The following is a 26589-nucleotide window of genomic DNA, read 5'->3' as shown; positions in this document are numbered from 1 at the left end:
GCTCTGGGACGCGTCTGGCCCTCCTCAGGAGGAGTGGAGATGTCTGGTTGTTTGGGGAAGATACTGCTCATAATCACATGAGCAGCCGGATCACCCTGGATTTATGGAGCTGTGGACTGATATTGTTTGTGCTTGGCACACGCAGGCAGACTATAACTCGAGGTGTTTGTGCTGAGGTATGATACCAGGCTTCATTCACAGGCAGGAAACGTTGCCAGAATCTTTTAACAGAAGATGCTGAGCAGTTCTGTGTCTTGAAGAGCCCAGTGATAATTCCCACTGCCTTGGAAATGTAAAGTGTTTCTTTTACTGCCATGGGATGCACGGGAATCACCCCCTTTATTTCTCTGCATCTCACTTTCCCTGTTAATCAGACAGATTTTTCTGTGCCCAGCACAGAGATGTGGGAAGAGATTTGCAATCATTGTTATCTGCATGGTGCTGAGAGAGCAAACAGCATCAGGTTTCCTTGGGGTGGGAGGGTGAGATTAGCAGGAACTAGCCCTGTGAAGTGCTATTAAACAATAAAAGAATGTTGAACAGCAATCTGGGCTGGGTTCAGTTTCCACAGAGGTTCACTCTTATACACGGAGGCCTTTCCTCTTTTTCCCCTGAACTTGCACTGGGGCAGAGAGCAAAGCCAGGGCCTGGCTGCTCACGAGTTTGATTTCTATTTTCCACTCAAGTGGCTCAGATTCTCATCCACAACCGAGCACTGGAGATGAGGAGGGCTCTCAGGTGCAACACTGTCTTTCAAAGAGTTTTAGTGCATCCAAAATTGTGTGGGTATCTGAGATGTCCTGCTTGTTCCCTCAGCTGACGCTGAACTGCTGCCCTTCCAGCTCCTTCCTCACTGCTCTGTACACATGTTGCCACTGGCATTTGGGAAATGGATCGTCTCTTCCAAGCTGTGGTGGTGACAGGATGCCGAGAATTTCCAGGCACGTGTTTCAGTGTTCTCCCTGCCTCTAAAAAATTCTGTCCATCTCCTTGAGGGTAAAAATAAAGCAGCTTTGTTTGATTTCTAGAAAAAGCCAGACGACAGCGCAGGGGTCAGAAATAGGCATCGCAGCCCTCCCCATCCCACTGTCTCAGCTGTTGCTTCCTGAGAGACAGAAGCATGTGGTTGCTAAAAATACCCCGCAAAGAGAATACGTTCCCTCTCCAACGGGAGAGTATAAATTAAGCTGAGTTGTCATATATATACAACTGCTTGCGGGTGGGAGAAACAATTCCGGACGTCATTTTCGCAGAGGGTTTTCCTAATGAAGCAGAAACCCCAGCCCTGTCCCTTCCCTGCGTAGGTCGGGGATATTGTGCAGAGAGGATCTCCGGCTCCTGCCTCTCCTGCTCCCACCCCCTTCCCCTCCTATGGGAAGCGTTGTGGCCAGGGGTGGGGGGAGCCCGGCCCTTTTATAAGCGTGGCCTTGCAGCAAGTCCAGGTTGATAGGAGTGACAGGAGACTTGGCTTGCTTCGAGATATCCACCTCCCAAGCCTCGGGGTCCCTGGGATGACCAAAGGAGGAATGGAGTCAGTTGAAGTGTTCACAACTGAAGGCAAAGGCAGGGGCTTGAAAGCCCAGAAGGAATTCTTGCCTGGGGATGTCATCTTTGCAGAGCCAGCCTATGCAGCCGTGGTTTTTGACAGGTAAGAGGGAGGCACTTGTAACACACAGACCAAAAAGTAATCTTGATGCAAAATTTCGTCTGCCAGGTTGCACGGAAGTTTGAAAGTGGACCATCAGAGAACGGAGCAAAAGGGAAGTCAGAAGCACTTCTGTAGATACGTTCACAGCTTACAGTGAATGTGCTTCCCAGGGCTCGGATCATCTTTTTTTACTTTTAATATGGTGCAATGTATTTCCAGGATGTGTGACCTTGCAAGGTGCTTGGTGTCATCAGCTTTTACAAATGCAGTGAAAGTTGCATGTATTCTGTGCCTCACAAAAACCAGCCCCATGTCATGCCCCAGTGAACTCCCAGGAGTTAGCGTGATTCAGGTGCAGCAATCCTAGACTGACTTTGCTGAATCCTCTGGTGCGTAATGCACGATAAAAGTGAGTTCCTTTGTGCTCTGCTCACACGTACCACCTCCAGCTGTACTCGCAGCTTCATCGCCCGCTGCCCTCGCACCAGGAGCTGGTGGGGATCAGCGACTGACATTGTTTGTGTTAAAGTGATTTTGTATTTACACATAGCTGAGTCAACTGGAGACAGGTGTCTGCTTTTGCTTTTGCACGAGACTGGATTTAAATTTATGTCCACACTGATGCAGCCAGAAACTAAGTTCTGGTGCAAGGACATTTTTTTTCTTTTCTGCTGCTTGTTTTAAGCATAAACAACATTCGCTTAACTTGCACTGCCAGTGTGGCTGGTAGGTCCCCACTTCTGCCCTTTGAATCAGAGGAAGATTCACTTAAATAACCTGGAAGCTAAAAGAGGCAAAGAACCAATTTCTGTGTTAATCTCCATGGGGCTAAATCTATAACAAAGCTTCAGACATGAATGGAATTTGTTCAGGCTTATAATAAAGAGAATAACTAAGAACAGAATGTGGCCCTAATTTTTATACTGGGGAGTTAGATGTCAGCTGAAGGTTTCATTCTGGGCTTAGGAAAGTTGTGAGTGTTCTTCAAGGGTGTCGTGGTGAGTCCCAAGACTGATTTTTTTGCCTCAAACCAATGACTTTAGTAAATACTCTGCACATTAAGCAGGGCTGTGAGCAATTCTGCCTAGCTGAGCTTTTTCTGATTGAACAGGCTCTGCTAATGAAGTCTGGGGCACAAGCAGAGGTCGTGCTGCTGTTTTAATCCCAGTCATTTTGTACCTGAAGCTGATCAGTGCTACTGTGTGATCTTGCTGTAGCAGAGACTTGGACAGAGCAAGAAATAAGTTTTTTTTTAGTATGTCTTTCACTGACTGTTTCCTTGTCCTTTAACTGTCAGTGGGTGAACATGATTATGAATCTTTGCAATAGCAGCAATGACACCTTTAGCTTTTATTTTAATCTGTCATGGCAAGAGGTCACATTAAAAATGTCATTTTTCATTTTAAAATGCTGAGTTCTTGAAGTCTTAGCCCTGAGCTCAATTACAGTAGTTGGGGACAAAATCATCTCTCCTTGATGTGTCCTTTTAGCTCTTGTACTTCAGTTTCACTTGTGTCACTAGCTGGAATCTTCTGGTGATATTATGTTTGCTTTAGAAGTGCATATGGACAATTATTTCTCCCATATGCCTTATTAATAATACTTCATTTTTTAAAAAGAAAGAAAAAAAAAACATTGAAAACATTTTGGCTTCTGACTGCTGATTGAGAATTTCTTTTCTTATATGTGAAATGTTGCAAGCATCATGCATAGAGCAGAGCTGCCCATGCTGAAGAGCTACAGCTTTGCTGCATTTTCAAATGTCACTTGTGTAATGTGAGATAAGGGGAGAAACTGTCACTACATCAGCTCTTAGACTGCAGACTGTGTCTCAGGCTTAGGTTTCCAACAGAAAACCTCAGATGGGGAGAGATGTGCTTCATTCCCTCCCCACGCTGGGTTTGTTTAGTTTCCAAAGGGCAGGTCCAGAAGCTGAGCAGCAAGGGGGCAAGATAAACACATCGCTTCTCTGTGAGGGGACAGGATGGAGATGGCTTCAAGGCATCCTGATCTTTCTTCTTCCTGTTGTGAAATAATAATGGACTCTTACCCTCCTGTGACACATTTCATCCCAAAACACTTCATGTGGGTCAGTGGGGAAATGCAGTCCCCAAATCTGAAACAGGCAGTGCCAACTAAATGCTTGTTGGTTGGTGCTTGACAGGGGATAAGCTGGGCCTGAGATATAATGGGAAAACACATTTTTGTTGTGGAAATTACCCTGGTGCTTTTCTTACAAACCCCAAACTTTGTTTTTGAAGACATCTTCTACTGCTATCCCAGAGTATTCAGTTGCATCAAAACCCCATTGAATTGATTGCTGTCAAAGAAGGGCAGGGTGGATCCTTGTAGGACCTGCAAGAGTAAATCCACACTGGGCCATGGTGGCTGTTTTTGCCCTGAAAGAACTGATGTTGCCTCTGCATGGATGGTGAGTCCAGTAAGAGGCATGGGGTTTTCCTTGCCCAAAAACACACCTGCATAGGTCCTAAAATTGGTGTTGAGTCTGTGCTATTAAAAAGGCACTTAGCCTGCACAGAGAAACCCAAAGTTCACAGTCCCTCATTCTAATTCAACTCAGCATCCTAATCTCTAGCACTCTGTATGTGTCCTATGGAAAGGAGACTCAAATGCGAGTGGTTGGTGGGTTTAATTTTTTGGCTCAGGTCTTACCAAATATGTGACCAGATTTTCCACAGATCCCAGGTTTCTTTGGGCATAAAGACAACCACAGAAGCAGTAGAGAGCAGAGCTGGTCTCTACTTTGCTTGTCCAGCAATATGCTTTGGGACTCAGCTTGCAAATGGAGACACCCAAACCCAAGGTCTTTTTAGAGATTTTGAGATGCCCAGGGTGTCTGAGACACCCTCTTAGGGGTGACAGGTAAAAACCAGGATGTATGAGAATCAGACCTCTTCTCAGGCTGTCTGGGTGTCCCTGCAGAGCCTAAAATAGCACTGAACTCCTGTGTCCAGACAACTGAATCCAGTGCTGAGTGCCCATGTAATCAATGGAACACCAGGATGGGCACTGAAAACAGACACCCTTGCTTGAGCTGAATGACTTTCCAGACCCCAGTGAGTGTTGTGATGGAATGTCTCCTTAGACCCAGGAGGTAGAGATGAAAACATCCAGATGTCTAAATCTCCAGCCTGCATCCCACCCTGGAAGCCCCTGCAGTCCCCTAAAGTCATGAAGGCTGGTGAGGGCTAACGGTCTTCTGCCCAGTGATGGTCATCTGAGCAGCAGTTTCTTATGCAGTGCCAGAGACTTTTAGTCCAGAAGTGCGTAAAACTCAAAGCTAAAGAAGGTTCCTGTAAACATTTGCCAGCTCATAGTTTCTTAGATTTTAAGGCCAGGGTATGACTCACCAGACTAACCCTGCTCATGGCAGGGGGGTTGGACCAGATGACCTTTAAAGGTCCCTTCCAACCCGAACCCTTCTGATTCTGTGATTCTATAACCTTTTTGCTTAACACAGTGTTTACCTGCTGTTGACTCTTGTATCAAGCCTGTTACTTCTACCTGAATGAGAAAAGGCTGCCTAGAGAGATGGTGAATATGGATTGAAAGGGAGTGCAGAACTCAGTGTGATCTTCGGTATTTTGCTCTTTGGATAAAGTGTAGAGACATTCTGATCTGTGTTTGATTCAGCCCTGCTGTTACCAGCTGAAATATCTCTCAGAAAATACCAGTGTCAGGCCTGTTTTGCCCTAAAGGAGATGCAGAGGGCTGGAAATGTATCTTCTCAAGGGATTAATTGCTGTTGTTGGGGTAATTTTTCAATTTGCAAAGCCTCTGTGCATTTCCATTCTCACTGAAGCTTCTCTCTAGTGCTCTGCTTGTGTGCTAGGGTTTAATCCTTCCTCCCTCTTGGCTTTCTTGTTGAAGATCTCAGGCCCTCCTTCCCTCACTGCCACCTTCAGGACGATGGCATTCCTGGGGCCTGGGCTCAATGTACTGTATGTGACCTTCTCCTCTGGCACATCAGTTGGCTCTCAAGCCTGTAAGAGTTTACATTTCCTACGAGCACGGGGATCCCTCGTATGTCTCTGTCAGCCTTCGGCAAGAGAAGGTTTGCTCTTTGGCCAGTGGGGTTTGAGAGACAGTAGTCAAGGGAAACAGTGTCATGTGGTAGAAAGCCAAGATCACCTGAGGGGCTGCTTGGTGAGTGATCTACAGATTGCTAAAAAAATGAGATCATGCAATTTTGACGCTTATTTTTGATGTATGAAACAGGCCTAAAACGTTTTCCAAGGAAATGTGGGGAGCTCTGTTATTGTAGCTAGGGATATAAGAAATCCAAAATTTTCCGTAACAGCATGATTCTGAAAAGATTATGGAAAAGAATTCCTTGAATTGATGCCAATAAAAACTGTGAGCTAATGTGATCATATTTACACTGTTTAAAATGTTCTGGGGTTTGATTTTTTATTATTGTCTCATTTGTTGAAAAGCTTAGAAAAAACCTGGGAAAAAAAACAATCCTTTTAAAAGAAAACCACACCCACACCTCTAAAAAGAGGCTGGGAAATTTTGTAAAGAAAGACTAAAAATAAAATAGTCAAAAATTAGTCTAAAATAAATCCTGCAGTCAAATAAGACAAACTGGGATATGTCATCCCTGACATTTTAAAGATGAAACTACTAAGCTCCTTTTTAAAGGAGCAAACCCATTCTTGTGCTAATAGTTAATCATTAGGTAGTCTCAGTGGAAACCAGCTTTTGAGCACCACCCTTGTCCTTTCATTGCTGAAACAGAAGGTGCATTTCCTTAGGCTGTTATCTTTATTGAAGTGTTACAGCCTCTGCTTTGAAAGCCAAGGAGACTTTGCCTACATCTTAAGCTGTTCTGCTGTCCTCTGTAGCACGTTTAGGACAGCCAGCCAATAATAAATAGGATTTGGGTGTAAGTTAGTTCATCCGTGTGTCTCACCTGGGATGTACAGAGTAGAACGAACCTGCATTAAACAGTTTGGGAGGTCCTCACTATGTCCATCAGCTACTCAATGAAATCCTCCTCTGTTCTTTGCACTGCAGCCATCTCACCTGGCTTTTCCAGGCCAGTGAATGAGATGCTGTGTGTGCTGGATGGCAGATGTTTGGGTTGTGAATGTCTCAGAGATGAGGTTAATACATTTTGCGTGACAGTGCTCAGCCCGCTGTCCTGGCAGGTCCAACAGTTCTTAATCCATCTGAATCCAATCCAAGCAGTCCCAAGAGTTATTTGTTTTCTCCTGCTTTCAGTGAGAGCCGTGCTTGCAGGAGCCACGGTTTAGTTGTCAGTGCTCTGTCACCTCTGGCTGTCACATTGAATCATTGCTTTTGTCACTGTAGCTTCATCCAGGATTAGCAGTTTGTAGTTGTGCGTCTCATCTACGTAACATCAGAGCACATGAGTTTCTCAGAGTTCAGCATGGCTGAGTCTTGGATGAGAGGCCGAGGAAACCTGAGAAAGTCATTTAGTGAGTCAGTCAGTGGCATCTGCCCTCCAAGTCAGCCCTAAATCACTGACATGGCAAGGTTTGACAGGCTGGAGATATCACTGTATTAATGAAGGTCCTGCTTTTGGGCAGGGTGAGCAAAAGGCTCACAGTGTGGAAGGTGGCAGTGAATGAGTGGCCAGAGATCACCTCGGAGGCCGTGGCGTACGTAGACACAGCAGAAAGCGCTTGTGTTGTCCCTGTGTTAAAGCGAGGGAAGCTGAGCACCAAGACTCTGAGGGCTGAAACCTGCAGGGCTCCTGGGCAGGCACAACACTAGAAGTCACCTACCCAGGGTTCTCTCCAGAAAGTTGTGGTGCTGCCTGGCCATGCAGCATCCTGACCACATGGGATTGGACTGCTCTGTACCGAGAGGGGAGGTCTGGGCTAGGACACATTGTCAATAAACCAGTCTTCTTTTAAAACATTTCTGGGCATGGAGAATCCTGCAAGGGCTCTGGGAGAGATGCAGCATTTCTTAAGCCTGCCAGTCAGATTACCTGTGAGTAATTTTGGCTGGACTGTTCCTTTGCTTTCTCGGAAAGTCTTGCATAACTTTTTTTGTGTGTTGCTGCATCTCCTCAGAAATGGGAAATTTCTAGAGCTGGTGGTAAGTTCTGCCAACTGGATTTGCTTTGGAAGCTCTGGACACTCTATATGATAAACAGCAAAATGCAAAGCCAGCGTTTCAGTATTTTTCTGTTCTGAGGGAGCAAGCTGGGGGGGAGAGAAGCACCTGTCTGAGAACTTGGGGTTCGCTGCACTGTGTTCCCTTCCAACCTGTCATTCCTCTCTACAAAGAAACTTCTTTTTTCTGCTTTCTGACGGCCCTCAGAACACCCAGGCAGCAGGAGGGAGCCCCATTCCCCGAGGTGCTTCCCAGCACAATATAACCACGCAGGTTTTATCAGCTCTCTGGCTCTCCTTTGCCTTACAAGGAGTGTAATCCCTCTTGCACCTCTCTGCCCCACTGACTTGACAGCTGACAGAGCACAGCCTCACATTTCTCATCAGCTCCCAGCTCTTCCATTTGACACGGTGAGGCTGGCTCTATCCCAGTTCCCAAACACATGCTTCCCCCTGCCCCATTCCAGGTGCTTGCCTTGCATTGGGCTCCCTCTGGCACTGCTCATTTTTCTAAACTTCGTTTTCCAAACCTCATTTTTGCATGTGGTTTTGTCTGCTGTGGGTCATCCTGCTTTTAAATTGATGACCCTCTTCATCCTGCAAAAGCCAAGGCACTGAGCTGATTTTGTCAACCCTTCACAGATTACTGCCAGAGGAAAGAAGAAACGTTTTTAAATGTAGTGTGATGGATATAAATATGCATATGTATGGGTATATATATATATATTTATGTATAGTGGAGAAGCAGGACAGTCTTTGGGCTGAACTCTCTGGAGCTGTGGGTCTGATTCCTGCCTGTGCCACATCCTCCTCATGGGATCATCGAGAATTTTTTTTTAAATTTCCTTGTGCCTCAGTTTTCCCACTCTGGGCTGTGGACAATGATAACCTCCCCTTGATCGTGAAGCCTCTGTGGTCTGTGAGCTTTTTGCAATGAGGAAAACCTCCCTTCTGGCACCAGCAGTGTCTGAGTGATGGGAATTCAAACTCTCCTGTACTGTGGAGCCTGGCTGGAGGCCCAGATAAAGTGGGTGGTTGCCTGGAGAAGCAGACAGCTGGAGACACCAAATCAGGCAGTGAAAAGCCTTCTCTTGCAGCAAGGGGAAAGTCCCAAAGTTGTTTGGGCAGGAGAGCAAAGTGTCTCCCCCTCCTCCTCAGAGAATTAACTCCTAGGAGAAAGCAGCTGGACACTTGGAAGGGGCACATGGTGGAGGTTTCCCCTTGGTCTGGGACCCTGGGCACTCTCTGAGGGAGGATGGGAGGTTAGACTTCTTCATCAGTGTCCTCTGATGTGTTCCTTCTGCAGCCTTGGTTTCAGGTATGTGCATACAATTGTAGGATGCTTCTTGGAGATCCAGTTTTGAACCCCCCAAAGAAGAAATTTGCCCCTGTTGGAGGGTATTTTCCAGTTATCTCATCACCATCTGACTCACAGTAACTTCTCAGCAGTTAAACTGCAGAGCCAGGGGCAGGAATAGCTGGCGAGCAGCACTTACTGCTGCTGGCATGAGAAAGACATGTCAGGTTCTTTGGATTTGCAGGAGAAATATGCATCACTAGCCCCTCTGTGGGAAGGCTTTAAGTGATCTGAAGAGCCCAGTGCTAAAGCTGATGCCAGACCAAACAGGGAGGACTTCATGCCCTGAGAAGAAGTGGAAGCACATCCTGATATCGGGCATTGTGCTCAGTATATTTAATGTTTAACACCACTCCCATCATTGGCATATTTTGTGCCATTGACCAGCATTCAGTAACTGATATATAATGATCTCAGCTCAGCAACATACCAGCCTCATGAAGATGAAAACGCCCGAGATTTATTAATAAAAATCTCACTGTTTTCATAAATGCAACTGGTCATATTGGTCCCTAAATGTGGCATTACAGCCAACCAACCCTATGTCCTACTCCACCCAGTGCTCCTGAGAGCTCACCTTTCCTCTGTCTTCAGCTGCTTGATTTTTTTTTGTCCATCCCCGAACAGCTGGAAATCCTCTTGTACTTTGTGAGTCATGCCTGGGGATCTGCTGGAAGCCTGTCCTAGTCCCTCAGAGCTTCCCTAATCCATGCTAACTCTCTCTGAAGTCACTGGGACCATGAGAGCCCCAAACCCACCCAGCCTGGGGCTTTGATAGTGGACAGCTGGAACATACACGACACAACCAAAGGAAGGAGGAGAAGACATGAAACACTTTGGTGAGAAGACCTACCTTGAAGGAGACTGTTTTGTTGGCTCCCTCATGTCATTTCCAACACAAGACCACAATCACCAGGTGCAGTGCCTCCAGAACAGCTACATCTGGGGCCTGGTGGCAAAAAGAAGTGACAAACAAAGCTGCCTTTTAATGCATGGAAACATGTCTTGGTTTCAAGCAGCACAAACCCAGGGTTTCCCTGTGTAATCACTTCGCTCTATCAGTCTTCTTCACTTTGGTGCTCCTCTGGTCTGCTCACTAGCAGAGCATTGCTGATGTATGTTTAGGGTGTGCATGTGCCTGAACAGTTTAGGATAGTAGTTAGGACAGCTCAAAGCCATGCCCCTGCTTGGTCCCTCTCACCTAATGTTTTCCTAAATCTCTTGAGCACAGTGGTGGCCACTGCACCATTTTGTGACCTGGTCCATGTGGGGCCCAGGAAAACCTTAGTGTTTGGAGGAGTGCTCACTGCAGCCAAATTCAGAGGCTTTGCAGGCAGGTGAAGCTCTTGGGCTTGTTCTTTGCCTTCACATTCTTCTTTGTGCCCACCTGAGCCACAGACGTATCAGACATCTGTTTCCTGATCAGCAGTGGGTGACTGGTCCTTCAGCACAGGCCAGACAGAAACCAAAACCAGACTGAAAATCCTCTTGATGGCAGCAGGGCTGAGGAGGAGCAGATGAGCTTCAGGCAAGAGGGCTGAGAGCTGGGGAATGCTTTATTGCTGTCCTCCTTTAAACAAACTATTTGTCTCTTTGAAGTAGCCAAGCAGAAAAGGAACAGCACTGGGCAAGCACACAAGGATTAAGCTGGGTGGGATGTTTCTTCATCTTCCCAAAAAATCTCGAGGGGTCCATCCTTAGTGGCTGTGGGGAGCCCAGGGATGCAAAGCTGGCAGAGCTGGGCTGAGCTGGCCCTCACTGAGGTACGAGTGAGCCAACGTGTCCTTCTGTCCTTCCAGCCTGACACATGTCATCTGTCACACCTGCTTCAAGCGGCAGGAGAGGCTGCACCGCTGCGGCCAGTGCAAGTTTGCCTATTACTGTGACCGGACCTGCCAGAGGGCGGCTTGGCTCAACCACAAAAACGAGTGCTCTGCCATCAAGAGGCACGGCAAGGCACCCTCTGAGAACATCAGGTGAGAGCCGACCCCCGGGGGGCTCAGCTGCCAGCCTGGGAGAGGACAGGGCATCCCACGGCAAGGAAGAACTGGGTGGCCTGATTTGGACAGGGTGGAGGTGGGAGGTGGAAGTGCCAAGAGTATCCTTGGACTGAGGGGATGGAGACATGGAACAGCATCTGGGGTGCAAGGGATATGCCCCTGCTTTTATTTTTTTGGTGTTGGGCCCTAGAAGTTCGACTGCAGCTGAGTGTGGCGAGGAAAACCCACCCTGGATGGTTTAGGAGGTGTGAGAAAGTAGGTGGAAAAGTGGAATGGGAGATGGGCTCTTCCAAAATTTGTCTATAGGATGCATTAATTTATCTTCACATCCTGGCTCTATCGTAAGAAAATGAGAGGATTCCCCAGGGAAATGGGAGCACTTGCGGAGGGCTGGGGACCTGGGCGTCTGCAGCACTTCTCCAGATGAGAACACAAATGCAGGGGCAAAACCTTGCCTCTCCCTTTCCTTCAAAAGCCTATGGATGGTGACCAGCCATCAGCCACCTGAAGCTGAGCCAGTCTCAGTGTGACAGTCTCTGTCTGCACACAATTTCTCACCCATTAAATGAATTTTGACGGACCTTCATTCCCTTTTCCTGTGGTGGGTGGTGGTGATGCTGACACCTCTGGCTGTCTCCCGGCTAGGCTGGCTGCCCGGATCCTGTGGAAGATCGAGAGGGAAGGCAGCGGGCTGTCCGAGGGCTGCCTGGTCTCCATCGACGAGCTGCAGAACCACGTGGACAGCTTTGGGGAGGAGGAGAAGAAGGATCTCCGCACGGATGTGGAGAGCTTCCTCGAGTTCTGGCCGCCCCACTGCCAGCAGTTTGGCATGCAGTTCATCTCCCACATCTTTGGAGTGGTATGTTGGAGGGGTTGGGAGAGCAAATGGGGCGGTGTGTTCAATGCCAGCTTTCCAGAGAAAGGCTCCAGCTGGCCTAAGTTGAGGATGGCTGACTTCATCCCTCTGTGGACTGCCCATTCTCCACCCCCATCTCTTCTGTGCTGACACTGGGAAACTGAGGCATGGCAAGGGCAAGATCTGAAGCATTTTGTCTGTCTAAACATGCAGAGAAGTGGTTTGGTCAGTGGTAGGTGCTGCGTTGTCATCGCAAGTCCCACTGGGCGTCTCTGCACCAAGGAGAGCTGAGAAAATCTAAACATATTTTTAGTAAATACACCTAGAATATATTTGAATATATCAGATCTGTTTAGTATATACATTACTTTCTATTGATATTGCATGCATTAGATTATTTATTTATAATATCGAATAAATATTTATTTAAAATATTATTTATATGATAAATATTATATATATATATAAGAAAAAGGGTAAAATATTCTAACTATATTTGATAATATCCACTGCTACCTTGTTAACTACAAATTTTTGTTCTCAGTGTAGCAGAGAGGGAAATTCCTAGAAGCCAGTTCAGGCTGAGCTGCTCTGCCCCCAGCTCTGGTACAAGTTGGTTAGTGATACACTAACCCTTCGGCTCCCAGCAGAGCCAAAGGGACCAGGGTGATCTGGGAGGAGACACGCTCTGCTTGCACCTCTACCAGTGACTGTTGTGGCAGAGAAGTTGATTTTGCCAGCCCTATCACAGGGAGATGACACAGCATCCTTTGATAGCACCTCACAAACAAAATCCAGTCCACTGGACATGAGGACACATATGTGCTAATGACTGGCATAGCTTGTCCATGGAGAAGTAAGGAAGTACTGAAAATGTACAGAATCAATGCAGAGAGGAAATAAAACTATTAACAAGGTAAAATAATTAGCAGATGAATTCCTTTGGTCTATCTATTTTCTCTTTGCATATATTTTCTTTTTTCGTGTTTGTGACTAGAAACTATCCCATTCATATATGATGATAATGCATCATATAGGCAAATAAAATAATTCATTCTTGGTAGAAATGTCCTGGAAAAGCCATTCTGAAAATTCTTAACAAACAGTAGTAATTAACTTGGTTTTGTAAGCTCTGAGGGCAACCCAGCAAACATGACCTGGTTGAATGCAGCTCTCAAGGTTAATTTCTAACTGGTACCTGTTTTAATAAGTGCGAACTTTGCTTTCTGCTTGAATTGCTTCAAATTCATTTTCCTGTGACCTTTTTCTGAATTATTTCTAGGAAACAAATATATAAGGAAACCAGCACATGGTCAAACCAAGTTTATCTTAGGCCTCCCAACCAAATATTAACAGCAAATATTCTGCAACATTTACTCAGCTCTGCTCTGAGTTGGTCCCTGTGCATGAGTCCTGCACTGCTGCTCTTGATGTTTTGCCCCAGCTTGAGGGTTTTCAACTTTTTCTTCTTTAACACCTCTACCTGCCTGTGTTTTGGGACCAGATCAGCTGCAACGGCTTCACCCTCAGTGACCAAAGAGGACTGCAGGCTGTTGGTGTGGGAATCTTCCCCAACCTCTGCCAGGCCAACCACGACTGCTGGCCCAACTGTACTGTTGTCTTCAACAATGGCAAGTGAGTGGATTTCTTCCCTTGGGCACAACAGGGAGGCATCCTAAGGGGCAACACAGCCAGCCCTGGTGTCAGATCCCTGTCTCAGAAAATCTGTTCATTCTTATTTCCTTCTCTAGCTCAGAAAAAAAAAAAATCAGTATTTTTTTTCTAGGGAGGAACTGTTTTCTCTCTCATTGTTATTTTTAAACTTATCATCTGATGCACTAATACACAAGTTTTGACTCTAAATCTAGCAACCAGAAAAAAATTTTATCTTTTTTTTTTTTTTTGAGTTTTGTAACGACTCAAAATAGGTAGATAAAGCAGTAAGCAGCTGTTTAGCTCCCCCTTGTATTGAGGCATCAATAGTTATGGAGTAATTCCAGTAAGTAATTTATTAAGGATTATATTGAGTCCACAGTCCAAGTTTCTCATAACTAAACTTGCAATCAGCTGAGGTGTTCATAACCATTCCTAACACAACCCTCATCTGGTGAGAGTGTTCCATCTCCATTAATCACTGATTAACACTTTAGCAATGGGACCTTAATTGCAATTGCAACTCTCATCTGCAAGCAGTGTCATGTCTGAGTGCAGGATGCTTCTAAAGCCACTGAGCTTCCCCATTCCCACCCAAGTCCTGTAAGAAAGCTTTTGAGAGAAAAGCGAAACGGGAAGAGATTCAGTGGGAAATGCAGGAATGTTTCATCAGAGCTGGGAGAGGAGGCTGCTGCTCTCAGGGCTTGGGACAGCCCACAGGAAGGGTGCTCTGCCCTTCCTGGCCTCCGAGCCCTGACAGGTATAAACTGCTGCTGATCCAGCGAGTTGCAGCGTGTTCAAGACGTTAACTGGGGGAAATTGCTTCTCAAAAACTGCACAGCCACAGTATTTCCTCCAAACTCTTCCACTAGGATTTTACAGCTTCCTGTCTTCACTAAACGTTAGTGCTATAAGTTAACCCCCTCCCCAGCCTCCCCTTCTTTAACTAACACGTTGCTTCTGCACTCCAGTTATCACTGCTGGTTTTCCCTGATAAAACCACAGCAGCACTTATCAAGCAGCTGGTAAACAAGCAAAGAGAAAACAAAACTGCATTAGGATGATTACCTTGGTGGGAAATAGGGTCTGATCCAAAGTCAAGTTGGAGTCTGTGCTGTGATATCCAGTTGTCCTGGATTAGATCCATAGTGGGGTGATGGAGAGCCTCTCCAACCAGCTTCCAGAAGTGGAGGAGGTAACCAGCAGTGACAGCAGCCCTGAAGTCTGACTTCCTGGGCAGTAGGTAGAAGACTGGCATTTTATTTACCTGGCAGATTGTCAAAGCTCTCACATGTATGCTTTTACTGACTTTAAACTTGACCACCTGGTTAAATTATGAAGGTTTCCCGTCTTTCTGTGGAAATCTGATGATAAGTTGCTGTTATGAGAACTGAGCTCTCTATCAGCACTCAAGGCACAATACTAGACTTAGGGACCCACGAACTCATCATACAGAGCACAGTCCTCGTGGCTGATATCTCAGCCTGATTTCCATTTCAAGCTGTGCTTTAGGGACCACAACCGCTGATGTCAGTGGAGACATTTCTGTCCAGGAGAACTAATCCCCTTGTGCCTGCCAAATGTCAGAAGCAGGTTTTGCACGTCCCCTGACTGGGACCACTCCTAAAATCACAGTGCCAGGGCAGTTCTCCACAAAATCCTATAATGCGTAGCAAAAGGGAAGCTCTCATGAGCTCTCATCATGAGCCAGGCACAGGGAACCCCCTTGTCTCCTGTCAGTACAGTGATGTCACAATGTGCTATGCCGTGTACCCATTTTTTTCTGTTGTACTTTTATGTGTGTAAACTGCAGATATTTGTTTTGTCTTTCAGTCATGAGGCTGTAAGATCAATGTTCCACACACAGATGAGGTGGGTCAGTCTTGAAAGCATCATTCCCCTCTGCTGCCCTGTACCCCTCATGCCCCATGTTTAATGGAAAAGATGCAAACACCCCAAGGGGCTTCCTCTGTTTGCAGCAAATTTCACTTTCCCTGTTTTCTAAACTTCTCCTCCTTCCTGGTGTAAAGCCCCACTAAACCCAAATCTCACTTAACTCTGCATTTTGTAGTAAATTAAAATGATAGTGGTAATACTGTGACTGTCGCCCTTAGGGTGAATTCCCTACCTTCCCACCCTCTCCCTTGGCTTCCTTCCTGTCAGTATTTCCCCTCTGCACTTCTCATTTCTCCTCCCCTGACCATGGCAAGAGCGTGAAAGTCAGAACAAGGTCTTGCTAATCTTGTATAGCCCAAAATAAAACCTTGCATATTAGGAGATGAGAAATGATTGTGTTACTGACATACTAAATGGTCCACGTTTCTTCTGCAACAAACAGTGCCCGATGAATGCTCTGCCTACAATAGCAGTTCCGTGAGATGCAGGTTTCAATCCTTTTTTATCATAATACTTGATTAATGTTTCACCTTTTAATGATGCCACTGTTACCTGATCTCAACTAAATAAAGCACAAAAATATGTGCAAAAAAAAAAAAAAAAAGTCTCTGCTTAGCTCATGGCACTTGGTATATTATATTCAGTCCTATTAAGTCCCCGCTGTTGTCTTTAAACTTTAATTTCAATCAGACTTGTAATTTCCTCAAACAACTTGTGAAATAGGTTGGAAGTGCTCTTCTTCACCACTGATACCTACTCAGTAGATTATAGATAGGGCCATAAAAAGGAACACGTGTTTCACTTCTGATTAGAGTTGCTATTTTGGGGCAGTTTGAGTTTTGAGCTGTCAGGCACTCGCCGTGCCTGTGCATGCAGCTATCAAGGTCCTTGCTGCTTGTGGCAGACACTGGGTTAAAGAACACTGGACAAGCTCAGTGGCTGACAGTGTCTCTTTAACTATAGCATTTGAAATATGCCATGTGTTTCCTGGCTTATCCCAAAGGCTATCAATCCCCTCCACACAAGGGATGGCTGCTTAAAATATACCTATAGTGCTTGAGCTATCAGGGGCATCACGGAAGTCAGAGGCTTGATTTTGCTTCTCTGGTTGCATGACTCACTTTAACGAGAATCCTGTTAGGTGTGAACAGGAATGTTTATATGTGTAAACCTCTCCGATGGGAATTGCTCCTTTTCATGCACTTTCTCCTGGAGTAGCAGGTTGCACTTTTCTCTGGCTGGCACTTTCCCGTGGTTGTGGCATAACTAATTCCCGCCCTTTGTGACAATGGCATGTTTAGTGACAAATTCTGTACGAAATATGCTGTTGGTATGATTGAACAGCCAGAGAAGGTCAAGGCCAGCCTCGGAGAGTAATTTTTACAGCAGCTTTAGCATAGCTGAAAGGCTCAGAGCTACGCCCTTGGTGCTGAGAGCCTGTAATGGGAATTACAAGGGAACTAAAAGGGAACTGGGGGAGATTTACAATCATTTGCAAAAATATGATCACACAGAGTAAGTCATGTCTTCCTCAGAGGACTTACTTTTAATGCACCTGGTGAGACCTGTGAGTCCTCTGCCACCTCTGTGTTTGGTGATGCCCTTACTGGGTTCTACCTAAAGCACCTCATGTTCAGGTGGGGGCAGCACATCCCCCCAAGGTCCATCTCGTAACAGGTATGTACATCAAACAGGCTGTTGAGCTCACTAGTAGTTGGGGGAGGAGATGGATACAGAAGCACCACCTCACAGCTGGTATTTGGTAGAGGTTTTTTTCCCCATTCTGGCCAAATTCTTCAGCCAGTTGTGCCTGTCCAGCCCCTGCAACTGAGAGATGGCCCAGAGCAGCTGGGAGATTCAGTGTGTGGAGTGAAAAAGCAAGGGAGTAGTTTTGGATGTCCATCTTATTTAAGAGGTTTTGCAGGGAATGACACAAGAGAAAGGGCTTTCCTTGGATTTTTTTTAACAGAGACTGGAAGTTGAATTGTGGTTGTAATAGCAATAGGCATCGGGTCAAAATAACTATTAAAAGATAGACTCTTTCCAGATAACCATTTCTAAGCCTTTATGTAAAGATGCATGAACAGGGTGAGGGCATCTCTGACGCAGCACCCAGAGGGAATTTGTCTTATCTTTCCGAAGTGAAAACAATACCGAAGGCAGCACAGCTCAGGATCTGGGAGTCTAGCCAGAGATGTGTAGGTAGCATGCAAAGCAGTATTTTTAAAAAATGCTGAGTCCAAAGTCAGCGTTTTGTTAGGACTTTCTGATCTTGGGGTGGGGGGGTTTCCTGGTGAGATCTCCTGCAACGTAATAAAAGTTGATGTCTAGGTTCAACCCCCATCTGGATAAAGTAATTGAGTCATAATCTGTTTGTAGCCCAGAACTTCACGTATCTGCGCCAGGGCCTTGCAGAGGGGCAGGAAAAACTGGTGTGACTGTATTCTTGCTTTGTACAGAGTTAACCAGACTGCTGTTCATCTCTGAGTTACTCCCTGAAGACCTAAAGCAGGGCCTGAGGGCGAGGGCTCAGCTCTGCAAGGCAGGGGCAGGTGGCAGGATTTGTCCCTGACAGCTCTGTGGCCCCACCTTCGCTTCTGCTGCTCCTCCAAGCGCACACCTCATCTCCTTTGCACCCAGGATCGAGCTGCGGGCTCTGAGCAAGATCTCTCCGGGGGATGAGCTGACTGTGTCGTACGTGGATTTCCTCAACCTGAGCGAGGAGCGGCGGAAGCAGCTGAAGAAGCAGTACTACTTCGACTGCTCCTGCGAGCACTGCAAGAAACAGGTCAAGGATGACCTGATGCTGGCGGTGAAGGCGGGGGAAAGCAAGGTATGGTGGGTCCTGCTGTGTCCAAACCCAGTGGTGGCTGTGTCTCCTCCACCAAGGCATCTGTGTGTCTCTAGGACTGTGGTTTCTCAGCACAGGGACGCTCTTAATAAGAACAGAGTCAGATTTTGGCAAAAACGTGACTAGTGTCAATGTGAAAAACGAGAACAGTACTGAACCTTGACTGGGCACAACACCGATTCGAGCCCACCATGCAAGACCATTTTAATCCTTATTATGCAGTATAAGTGCAGTTTTTAATTTAAAAAAAGCCCATAAAATTTGCCTTTAACCTAAAAGTCCATCAACAGACAGAAAGCAAAAATACTGGAAAATTAGGTCTAGAGCTGAGAAAAATGCTGGCATCTAGATTGGGGCTTTTTCTTGACAAACTGAAAGAGAATCACCATTTTGAGGAGCAGACAGGGAAATGTGATGCAGGTGATTCGTGATGACAGAACTAACCAGTGCTGCTGAAGCCGTATGGTTTGTACCATCACCCCGGCTCCAGGAATGTGGGAAGCCCGAGCTTCCAGTCCCTCTTTGCAAAGCCCTGTCACGTGGAGTTTGCACCATCACTTGACATTTGTGCATGATTGCTGTGGGCAGACTGGCTGTGAAGAATTAACATGTTTGACTGCTCATTTTTAAGTAATCTGTGTTTTCCTTGGGGGTCTCACAAGTCATCGAGTGGGAGAGTGTGAGGCTGTGTCTTGTTGTTGGCAGTGGCACGTGTTGTTTGGCCAGCAGCTCCAGTTTGTGAATGTGCTGGCAGCTCTCAGGGTTTCTTTTTAGTTCCTCTGCCCAAGGATGTAATTGCTCATAGATTTTGTCCTCCGTGGCAGTGTTAGCTTAGGGGGGTTCTAGTCCTGCAAGCTCTATAAAGTATATAAGGGAAGGCAAGGCAAAGCAGGGCAATTTAATGTACCATTCAAGTCATTGATCTGCACTGTTGAGCAGTCACATAATCAGACAGTACAGGCCAGGGGCTGATGTAAGGCAGGACCAAAAAGCAAAGGTGGGATGAGGAGCTGTGGCTTCTGACCAACAGTGCCACCAGGAGAGACTCAGCAAGATGCACTTTCCTGGGAAGGAGGATAGAACCCTCAGCCTCCAGCTCAGAAGTTACCAGGAAACCAAGCTCAGCCCTGTAGCTCTTCTTTCATGTAGGTGGCAGTCAGGAAAGGCTGGATATTGCAGAAAGGTGTGAAAGGTTTAGAGAAATGGGAAACTGATAGGAGGGAGTTTCCATGGGAAATAGAACATGGGACTAGAGGAGACCTGTTGCTTGCTGGGTCAAGTTCTCCTCTAGGGTGAAACACCCTACTCCATAATCCCATTCTAAATTACTGAGCTTCATCTTGAAGCTAATCCTGACTACTCTACTTCCCTACTTATAAAATAAAGCTGTCCCAGACCTCAGTTCTCTGATGCAGAAGGATTTTTATCTGGCTTTCTGTAGAAATATTTTTAACACCTTCTCCAGTAGACAGCATTGAAAAAAACCTCAACTATCATTCAACACCTGCTATCACACCTTGAGTGAGCACTCAATCACAGAATGGTTTGAGTTGGCATCTCATTCCATGTCCCTGCCATGGGAAGGGACACCTCCCACCAGAGATGCACCACCCCCTTTTTTTGTGACATTAGAGGTGCTGTGCAGCACAGAGCAGGAAAACACGCACTTGTGGGTGAATGTTCTCCACAATCTGAAGTGCCTGTGTAGAAAAATGGCTGTAAGTATGCAAAGTGCATGATTTCAGCTGTTAAAAATACACTCCATCCACAGACAATAGGTATCCAGGCTGAACTCACCCACAGAGCTCGGCTGCTCGCCGACGGCTGTATCACATTTTCTGAATTCAGACACACTTGCCTGAGAGCAGCAGCACTCACAGCTGCCTGGAAAAAGTGCTAGGGATATGTGCAAGACTGACAGCTTACATCCCCAGCAGCTGCTCTGACCTCCAGTCCTTCAGCCCTTCCAAAGAGTAGCAAAGTTCCCACTGTTTATAACGGCAGCAGACTTAGAAGTTTAGTAAAGGCAAGGGAGGATTTTTATTAGACAAAGCCACTGTGGAAATGCTGTTTAAATACCTATTCTGGGAATCTTTCCTCAGGAAGCAAGCCTATGTGGTTTGCACTGATGTTAGCATTGCTTTTGAATGTGCTCTGTGCCCCAGGACACCCTGTGTTCTGCTCAGACACCTGCCCAAATCTGATGAGCTATGATAGCTTCAGTCTAATAATATAGGATAATGAATCATGACACACACATATGTATCCATAAATAGATGGAGGGGGTTATATGGCTCTGATATTTTTTTCCTTCCATTCTAAACTTTTAAGAGCTTCTCCCAGCTAGCTGAATTTCAGATTCCTCAAAAATCTGATTGGCCAGGTGTGGGAAAAAGACAACAGGACAGTCATATGGTCCTGACTCCCAGCCTTTGCATCCTTCTTTGCAATGTTGTTTCTCTGTTTTGATCCACACCCCAAGGTCCTTCTGTTGTGTCTCCAGATCAGGCTCTTCCCACAAACTCCTGAACTCATGTGATTGTGGGCTGATTTCAGATTACCCATTTATGAAAAGAAAGGTCATGATAGCTAGAACAGTTGGAAAAAGCAAATCTGAAAGGCTCAGAAAGGCAGAAAATGAGTGGTGGTGCTGGATAACACAATGTTGTATTTCAGCATCAAACAAAGAAAGAGAAGGCAGCTAATTATGAGCTCGTTAGTGTTCTTCCAGCTGTGCCTGGATGTGCACCAGGTCTCCAAATGCACAATGAAATGCAAACTTCTTTGAGGTGTGTGGAAAAACACATTTTTCTCTCTGGGTGCAGATGAAATCTGAGCTCAACCATTTTAGGGTGTTAGAATGTAATGACAGCATTTCTCAGGGTGGGTAAAATTCAGTGATCTTTCCTATTCCGCCCATCTCTCATTCAAGAGCCTCGTTTATCTGAAGCAGCTGCACTGGGAACAGCTGATACACACCAGCTGGTGGCTTTCACAGCCTCCTTGGCATCTTGTGAGACCTCTCAGTTGCAGGGTCAATTCTGTCCCTTTTCCGGAGGGGAGAAGTGGTTGAGAGGGTTGAGGAACCCGGTTGTGCCTGGCAGAGATACGAGACCACTACCCTCATGAGCATCACTCCTGCTGAAGTCAGCAGGACCTTCACCTCTTAACTTACTAGTGGGTCCCTTTCAGCCCATTTCAGCCTTGGGCAGGTCTGAGGGGCCCATTGGTACACGCAGCCAGTGGTAGGAAGGTAAGAGGTGATGTGGGAAGCACCCCAGTGAGCTGATTTGGGTTCCCAAACTGTGGGCAGAGCATCCTTTCAGCCAGGGTACTTTGGCACGTGTCAGGCAGTGCATTTTCCTCACTGTTTTTCCCTAACGTTGTTCCCAGCCCTCTGCAGACACGGTGAAGGAGGTCATCCAGTTCTCCAAGGACACGCTGGAGAAGATCAACAAGGCCCGCATGGAGGGACTTTATCATGAAGTGAGTCCTCGTACTGTTGCTCTCTTGCTGTATACACACTGTCCAGCAAAACAGGCCTTGTCCCTCTGTACATCCATGATTTAAGGATGAAACAATCTCCCCACTGCTGTAACCTGAATATCCTCCTGTGCTTCCTGCCCTCTTGGCAGCTCAGTTTGCAAAAGCTGACAGTGGTTTCTGCCCTCTTTAACACACAAACGTGTCTCACACAACATCCCAGACTAGTTTCTTTTGTAAAGATGATACAAGGAGATTCAGGTGACTTTCAGCACCTCTGACTGACACAGGTGTTGAACCAAGGGCCTCCTGGGTGAAAAACATGAGTTACGGGGCAAGTGTAACAAGTCAGCTCTGCCAGGTAGCCTCATAAAAAGGAAAACAGGAGATCTGGGAGAGGGACAGGACTGTCAGAAGACTGGGTACATCAAGCTGTGGGCAGTCTTTGCTTGTGCTGTTCCTCTCCTGGCTCTTCATGTTGCTCATTTGTCAGGTGCTGTGGATGGGTGTGTGGTGTGGGACACCCATATCCCACCTGGAATACAGGCTACAAGGGCAAAGGGTGAGAGAGCACAAGTCACTTCTTTCTTTCTGCTTCTTTTGCTCACCTAGGAAATATTTAACTGCTCTCTTCAGAGAGCACTCCAGGTTGAGTAGCAACCTCTGTGTTTTAACTTCCTTTGGGAAAAGGGTGAGGCCCTCCCAGAGCAGAAATCTGGATGCTGGATCAGAGCTGGGTGCAGTACAGCTCCGTGTCTCCAGCCCTGTGGGGTCATTAAGACTGTTCCTTGCATCAAGTGCCTGCAGGAGGTTGGGTGGATGGCACTGGGGTATAAGAGTCCTGTAGGTCACTTGGTATCTTACAAAACCCAACCTCCTGGAGTCTACACAGCTTCAGGACCAAAGGTGCTCGGACTTACCCCTCTTCCCCCTGCTTCCCCCACGTGCAGGTTGTGAAGCTGTGCCGTGACTGCCTGCAGAAACAGGAGCCTGTGCTGGGGGACACGAACATCTACCTCCTGAGGATCCTCAGCATTGCCTCCGAGGTGCTCTCCTACCTCCAGATGTTTGAGGAAGCAGCTGACTATGCCAAGAGGATGGTGGATGGCTACCTGTATGTCTGTGCCCCGTTTTTGGCAGCTCTTTGTGCTTATGTAATGTTAAGCAGTGTTACGGCAATAATTTTCTTACTCTGCTCCTATCAGGGCAGTGGTGCTGAATTTCAGATGTGAACCTGTAAATATATCATAAGATAGAGAGAGACCCCTTCTTAAATGCACAAGAGCTCCCAAACACCTCAATTTACTAAACTTGACCTGGCAATTGGTTTGGGTACACTTTTTGTTAGCCTTTTGTTTTGTCTCAGAAGCATCTCAGGGCTGCCCTGACAGCAAGACACAGAGCCTGGGTGTAGGACAGAGAGGCTGTCACTGCAGGTGATGGTCTGTTCCCCTGCACCCTGCAGGAAGGAGAACTTGCAGAGAAAAGAGAAACCGTGTCAAATGGCTGTCACTCAAGATACCCCTTAACTCTTGAATAGTTCGTGGATTTTATTTTGGCTACTTAATTTAGTCCCAGGGTAGATGCTAAGTAGGAATGAAGAAATTCAGGCTTAGTTCACATAGATCCAGGGTAAATCTCACAGTAAAAATTGTGTGCTTTATTATTACTGAGATTTTGTGGCAGGACTGATGAGTAGTTAATAGAAAAAATAAAAAAGAGAGAGAAAAACAAAAGAGAAAAAGAAAAAAGGAAGTAATGGAAACCATAGGGAAGACAGAAAAGCCCAGTTCATCAGCTCATTCACCATCCTGCTAAGAGCATCTTATACTCATTACTTGTCTTCTTGTCGGTTCTAGCCCAAAAGGCTTGTGGTATTCTGTTCTTTTGCAGTGGGGTGACAGAGTCACCTGCCTGGCTCAAAGGCCTGACAAGCAACTTTAATTGTCCCAGCCCTGGCACTGAGCTATTTGAATCACACAGAGGAAATTCCTTCCCCTCTGTGTTCCTCAGCTTTTCAGACCACAGTGAGGACTATGGTAGTTTCCTTCCTTGATTTAAGATCTGCCAATTCAATATGCCAAATAAACCCTTAAAGGCAGGTTTTCAGGTAGGTCCAAGCAGCTTCTAACTCTGCTTCAGCTTCTAAAGTTGGATGCAGGGGAGAGGTTTCATTTTTCCCACCTCAGGTACTGACAGTCCGCAGAGGCAGGGGCGCATCTGCACGGGGTGACATGAATATTTCTGAAGTTTCGGGAACCACCTGTTTCTCTTCCCACTTTTATTGAGAATCTGGTAGTTGTTGCATTCTGATTTCACTAAGCGCCAAGTTGGTGCCAGCTGAGTAGTAGGGTCAGATCTAAGTTTTGTTTGTGCCAAAACAACGTGGAATGAACCCTGTTCACAGGTGGTTCATCTTTCACAACTCGTGTCCCCGTATAGCTCTGTCCTTGTGCAACGTGTTTGCCTGCTCTTTTTAGGCAGGGCTGCACATTTTGGTGGCACTGGTAGGCTCTTCTCCTGAGTAAACAACCTGCTCTTTGGCAAACATACCACATCGCTGACAAGCTTCTGTGAAACCTGATTTTTTCCTGACCCAATTACTCAATGTGTTTCCAGGAAAATATATCATCCCAACAACGCGCAGCTGGGGATGGCTGTGATGCGGGCAGGAGTCACTCACTGGCACGCTGGTCTCATTGAAGCTGGGCATGGCTTGATCTGTAAAGCCTATGCCATTCTCCTGATAACTCACGGACCTTCCCACCCAATTACCAAAGATCTGGAGGTAGGTGCCATCTCCTGTGTCGTCTTTGCTCTCTGTCTGGGCAAAGTTATATTTCAAGCTGTAGAAACAACCCATCCGTAAGAGCTGAGAGATGTATCAAGTACTGACTGCTTCTTAATAATGCTGTGCTTTCATGGAGAGTGCTACGGTCTGCTGGGAGATGCATCCCCCTTCCTACTGGAAATTTTCATCCTGAAAAATGGGTTTTATCCTGCACCAGAACATAGATTTAAAATGGCAGCGGAGCCCCTGAATCTTCTTTGAAACTGCTGTGCCCAAGGAAAGAGCCTCCCATTCCACCAACAGTCTGATTTTGCTGCTCTTGGAGGCTTGGCACTGTAATTTAACTATATCAGATTATCTATGGTGGATGTTCCCAGTTTACCAACTGATTTTCTTTATTGGTGTTCATTCTTCTTTGTTTACCACTCTCCATTCCTTCTAAGCAGCAGTGCATTTTTTCCTCAGATGACTGATGGGTATTTCCTATCTTAGAGTCAAAGAGCTGCAGATCCCAGGGAGTTACATCTGCTCAGATATGAGGAACTGTTTACAATTGCAGCTGGGGAATCTGTCATATACTTAGCCTTTAGCTCACTTAATGTGACCTGTTGGCTTTACAGCATTCTTCCTTATTGCCCTCAAAAAATTACAGGGTGCCAAATGAAATCCTTTATTTGAGAGTTTCCCCTGTGTGTAGCAAAGCAGCACTTCCATTTCTGTGTTTCCCTTCACACTTAGTTTGGGAGGAAAATAGTGGATATACAGCTCATGCTTATCTCTGTGCTGCTAAGCCAAGGGTTGAGTAAACTCACAGGCAGGTATAAAAATATATCCTAGGTCATTATATGGCCCAGGACATCCCTGGAGGACACTGCCTGTCTTTTGGCTGTGTTTTGTCCACTTGCTTCGAGATTCCCTGCGTGACAGGTTCTGTAACCTGCTGTGTCCCTCAGGCCATGCGTGTCCAGACGGAGATGGAGCTGCGCCTCTTCCAGCAGAATGAGTTCATGTATTACAAGATGAGGGAAGCTGCCCTCAAGAACCAGAAGATCCAAGTCATGCCTGAACCCAGCAATGAGAATGCACCAGGCCTCTTCCACAAAAAGGAATAATGACACAAATCCACACCTGTAGGATGACATCACCTGTGGCGCTTCCAAACACTGGGAAGGTGTTATAGGAATGTACTGTATCCATAAGGGTTGTTTCCAGTGGCACCAGTCTGACAGCATGGACCTGCTGGGGGGAAATCCTGAAAAATCTTCTGAGGGCTGAAAGCAGAAGAGGTCTTGGCAGAAACAACATCCTTTTTCTACCACTAGCATTAAAAATCAAAGCAGAACAACATGTTATAAAATTATTTACATTTTTATTGGAAGCCTGTTTCTCTCTACACAAGTCCTGATTATGAAGTCCTTTGCTACATTTTAAATGGTTTTGCTTAAGTGGTTCTGTTACTTCCTTGGGATGACATAATTTCTTTCCAGTGATGTCCATGGGATGGTAGAAGTGGGAAGCTGGTTCCAAAAAGTGTCATGTATTTCTGCAGGCATTGAGTGCAAACTCAGTAATACCCAGAGATGGTGCTTGTGTTCAGTGGTACATTTTTTATGAAAAGTGCTGGAAAATGATTCTACAGCTGGCACAGCTGCAACATCAAACTGTGGGCACTTTGCAAGTGAGACTAAGTGGAATTCCTACATCAACGTAAGTTAATTAGGGCCAATTGGTCTCCTGAGTTAAAAATCAGAAAATATCTGCAGTGATGGCAGCAGATGGACCCATGCCAGAAGCCAGTTGCTCTAGTGTCGTGCACTGGCTGTGTGGATTGTTGTAACTGAACAAACATTTCCCAAGGAGGGGTATCCGCCTTTACTCACTTGCTGCCTTTAGGCACGTGGATTTTGACTTAGACAGGTCCTTAATCAATTTTGCATTGATAAA

At 46.2% G+C, this 26589-nt stretch overlaps 1 protein-coding gene across 2 annotated transcripts; it reads left to right on the top strand.

The window, feature by feature from the left end:
• Window positions 1-1431: 1431 nt before the first annotated feature.
• Window positions 1432-26224, top strand: SMYD1 (SET and MYND domain containing 1). 2 transcript variants are annotated; one of them, XM_027902493.1, is made up of 10 exons: window positions 1432-1648; window positions 10915-11091; window positions 11761-11974; window positions 13476-13606; window positions 15458-15496; window positions 18161-18353; window positions 21765-21857; window positions 22805-22968; window positions 24474-24642; window positions 25599-26224. In XM_027902493.1, exons 1-10 carry the CDS (start codon window positions 1512-1514, stop codon window positions 25755-25757), a joined length of 1476 nt encoding a protein of 491 aa, XP_027758294.1. In that variant the 5' UTR covers window positions 1432-1511; the 3' UTR covers window positions 25758-26224. The 2 variants fall into 2 exon arrangements, with proteins under 2 accessions (XP_027758294.1, XP_027758295.1); XM_027902494.1 differs by lacking the exon at window positions 15458-15496 and having other exon boundaries at window positions 1433-1648.
• The last annotated feature ends 365 nt before the right edge of the window (window positions 26225-26589 follow it).

Source organism: Empidonax traillii, unplaced genomic scaffold (genome assembly GCF_003031625.1).
Source record: "Empidonax traillii isolate 1590-97213 ecotype Southwest subspecies unplaced genomic scaffold, ASM303162v1 scaffold882:size376633, whole genome shotgun sequence".
Taxonomy (NCBI): Eukaryota; Metazoa; Chordata; class Aves; order Passeriformes; family Tyrannidae; genus Empidonax; species Empidonax traillii.
The sequence above is the reverse complement of the archived record's forward strand: the minus strand, read 5'-3'. Positions and strand labels throughout refer to the sequence as shown.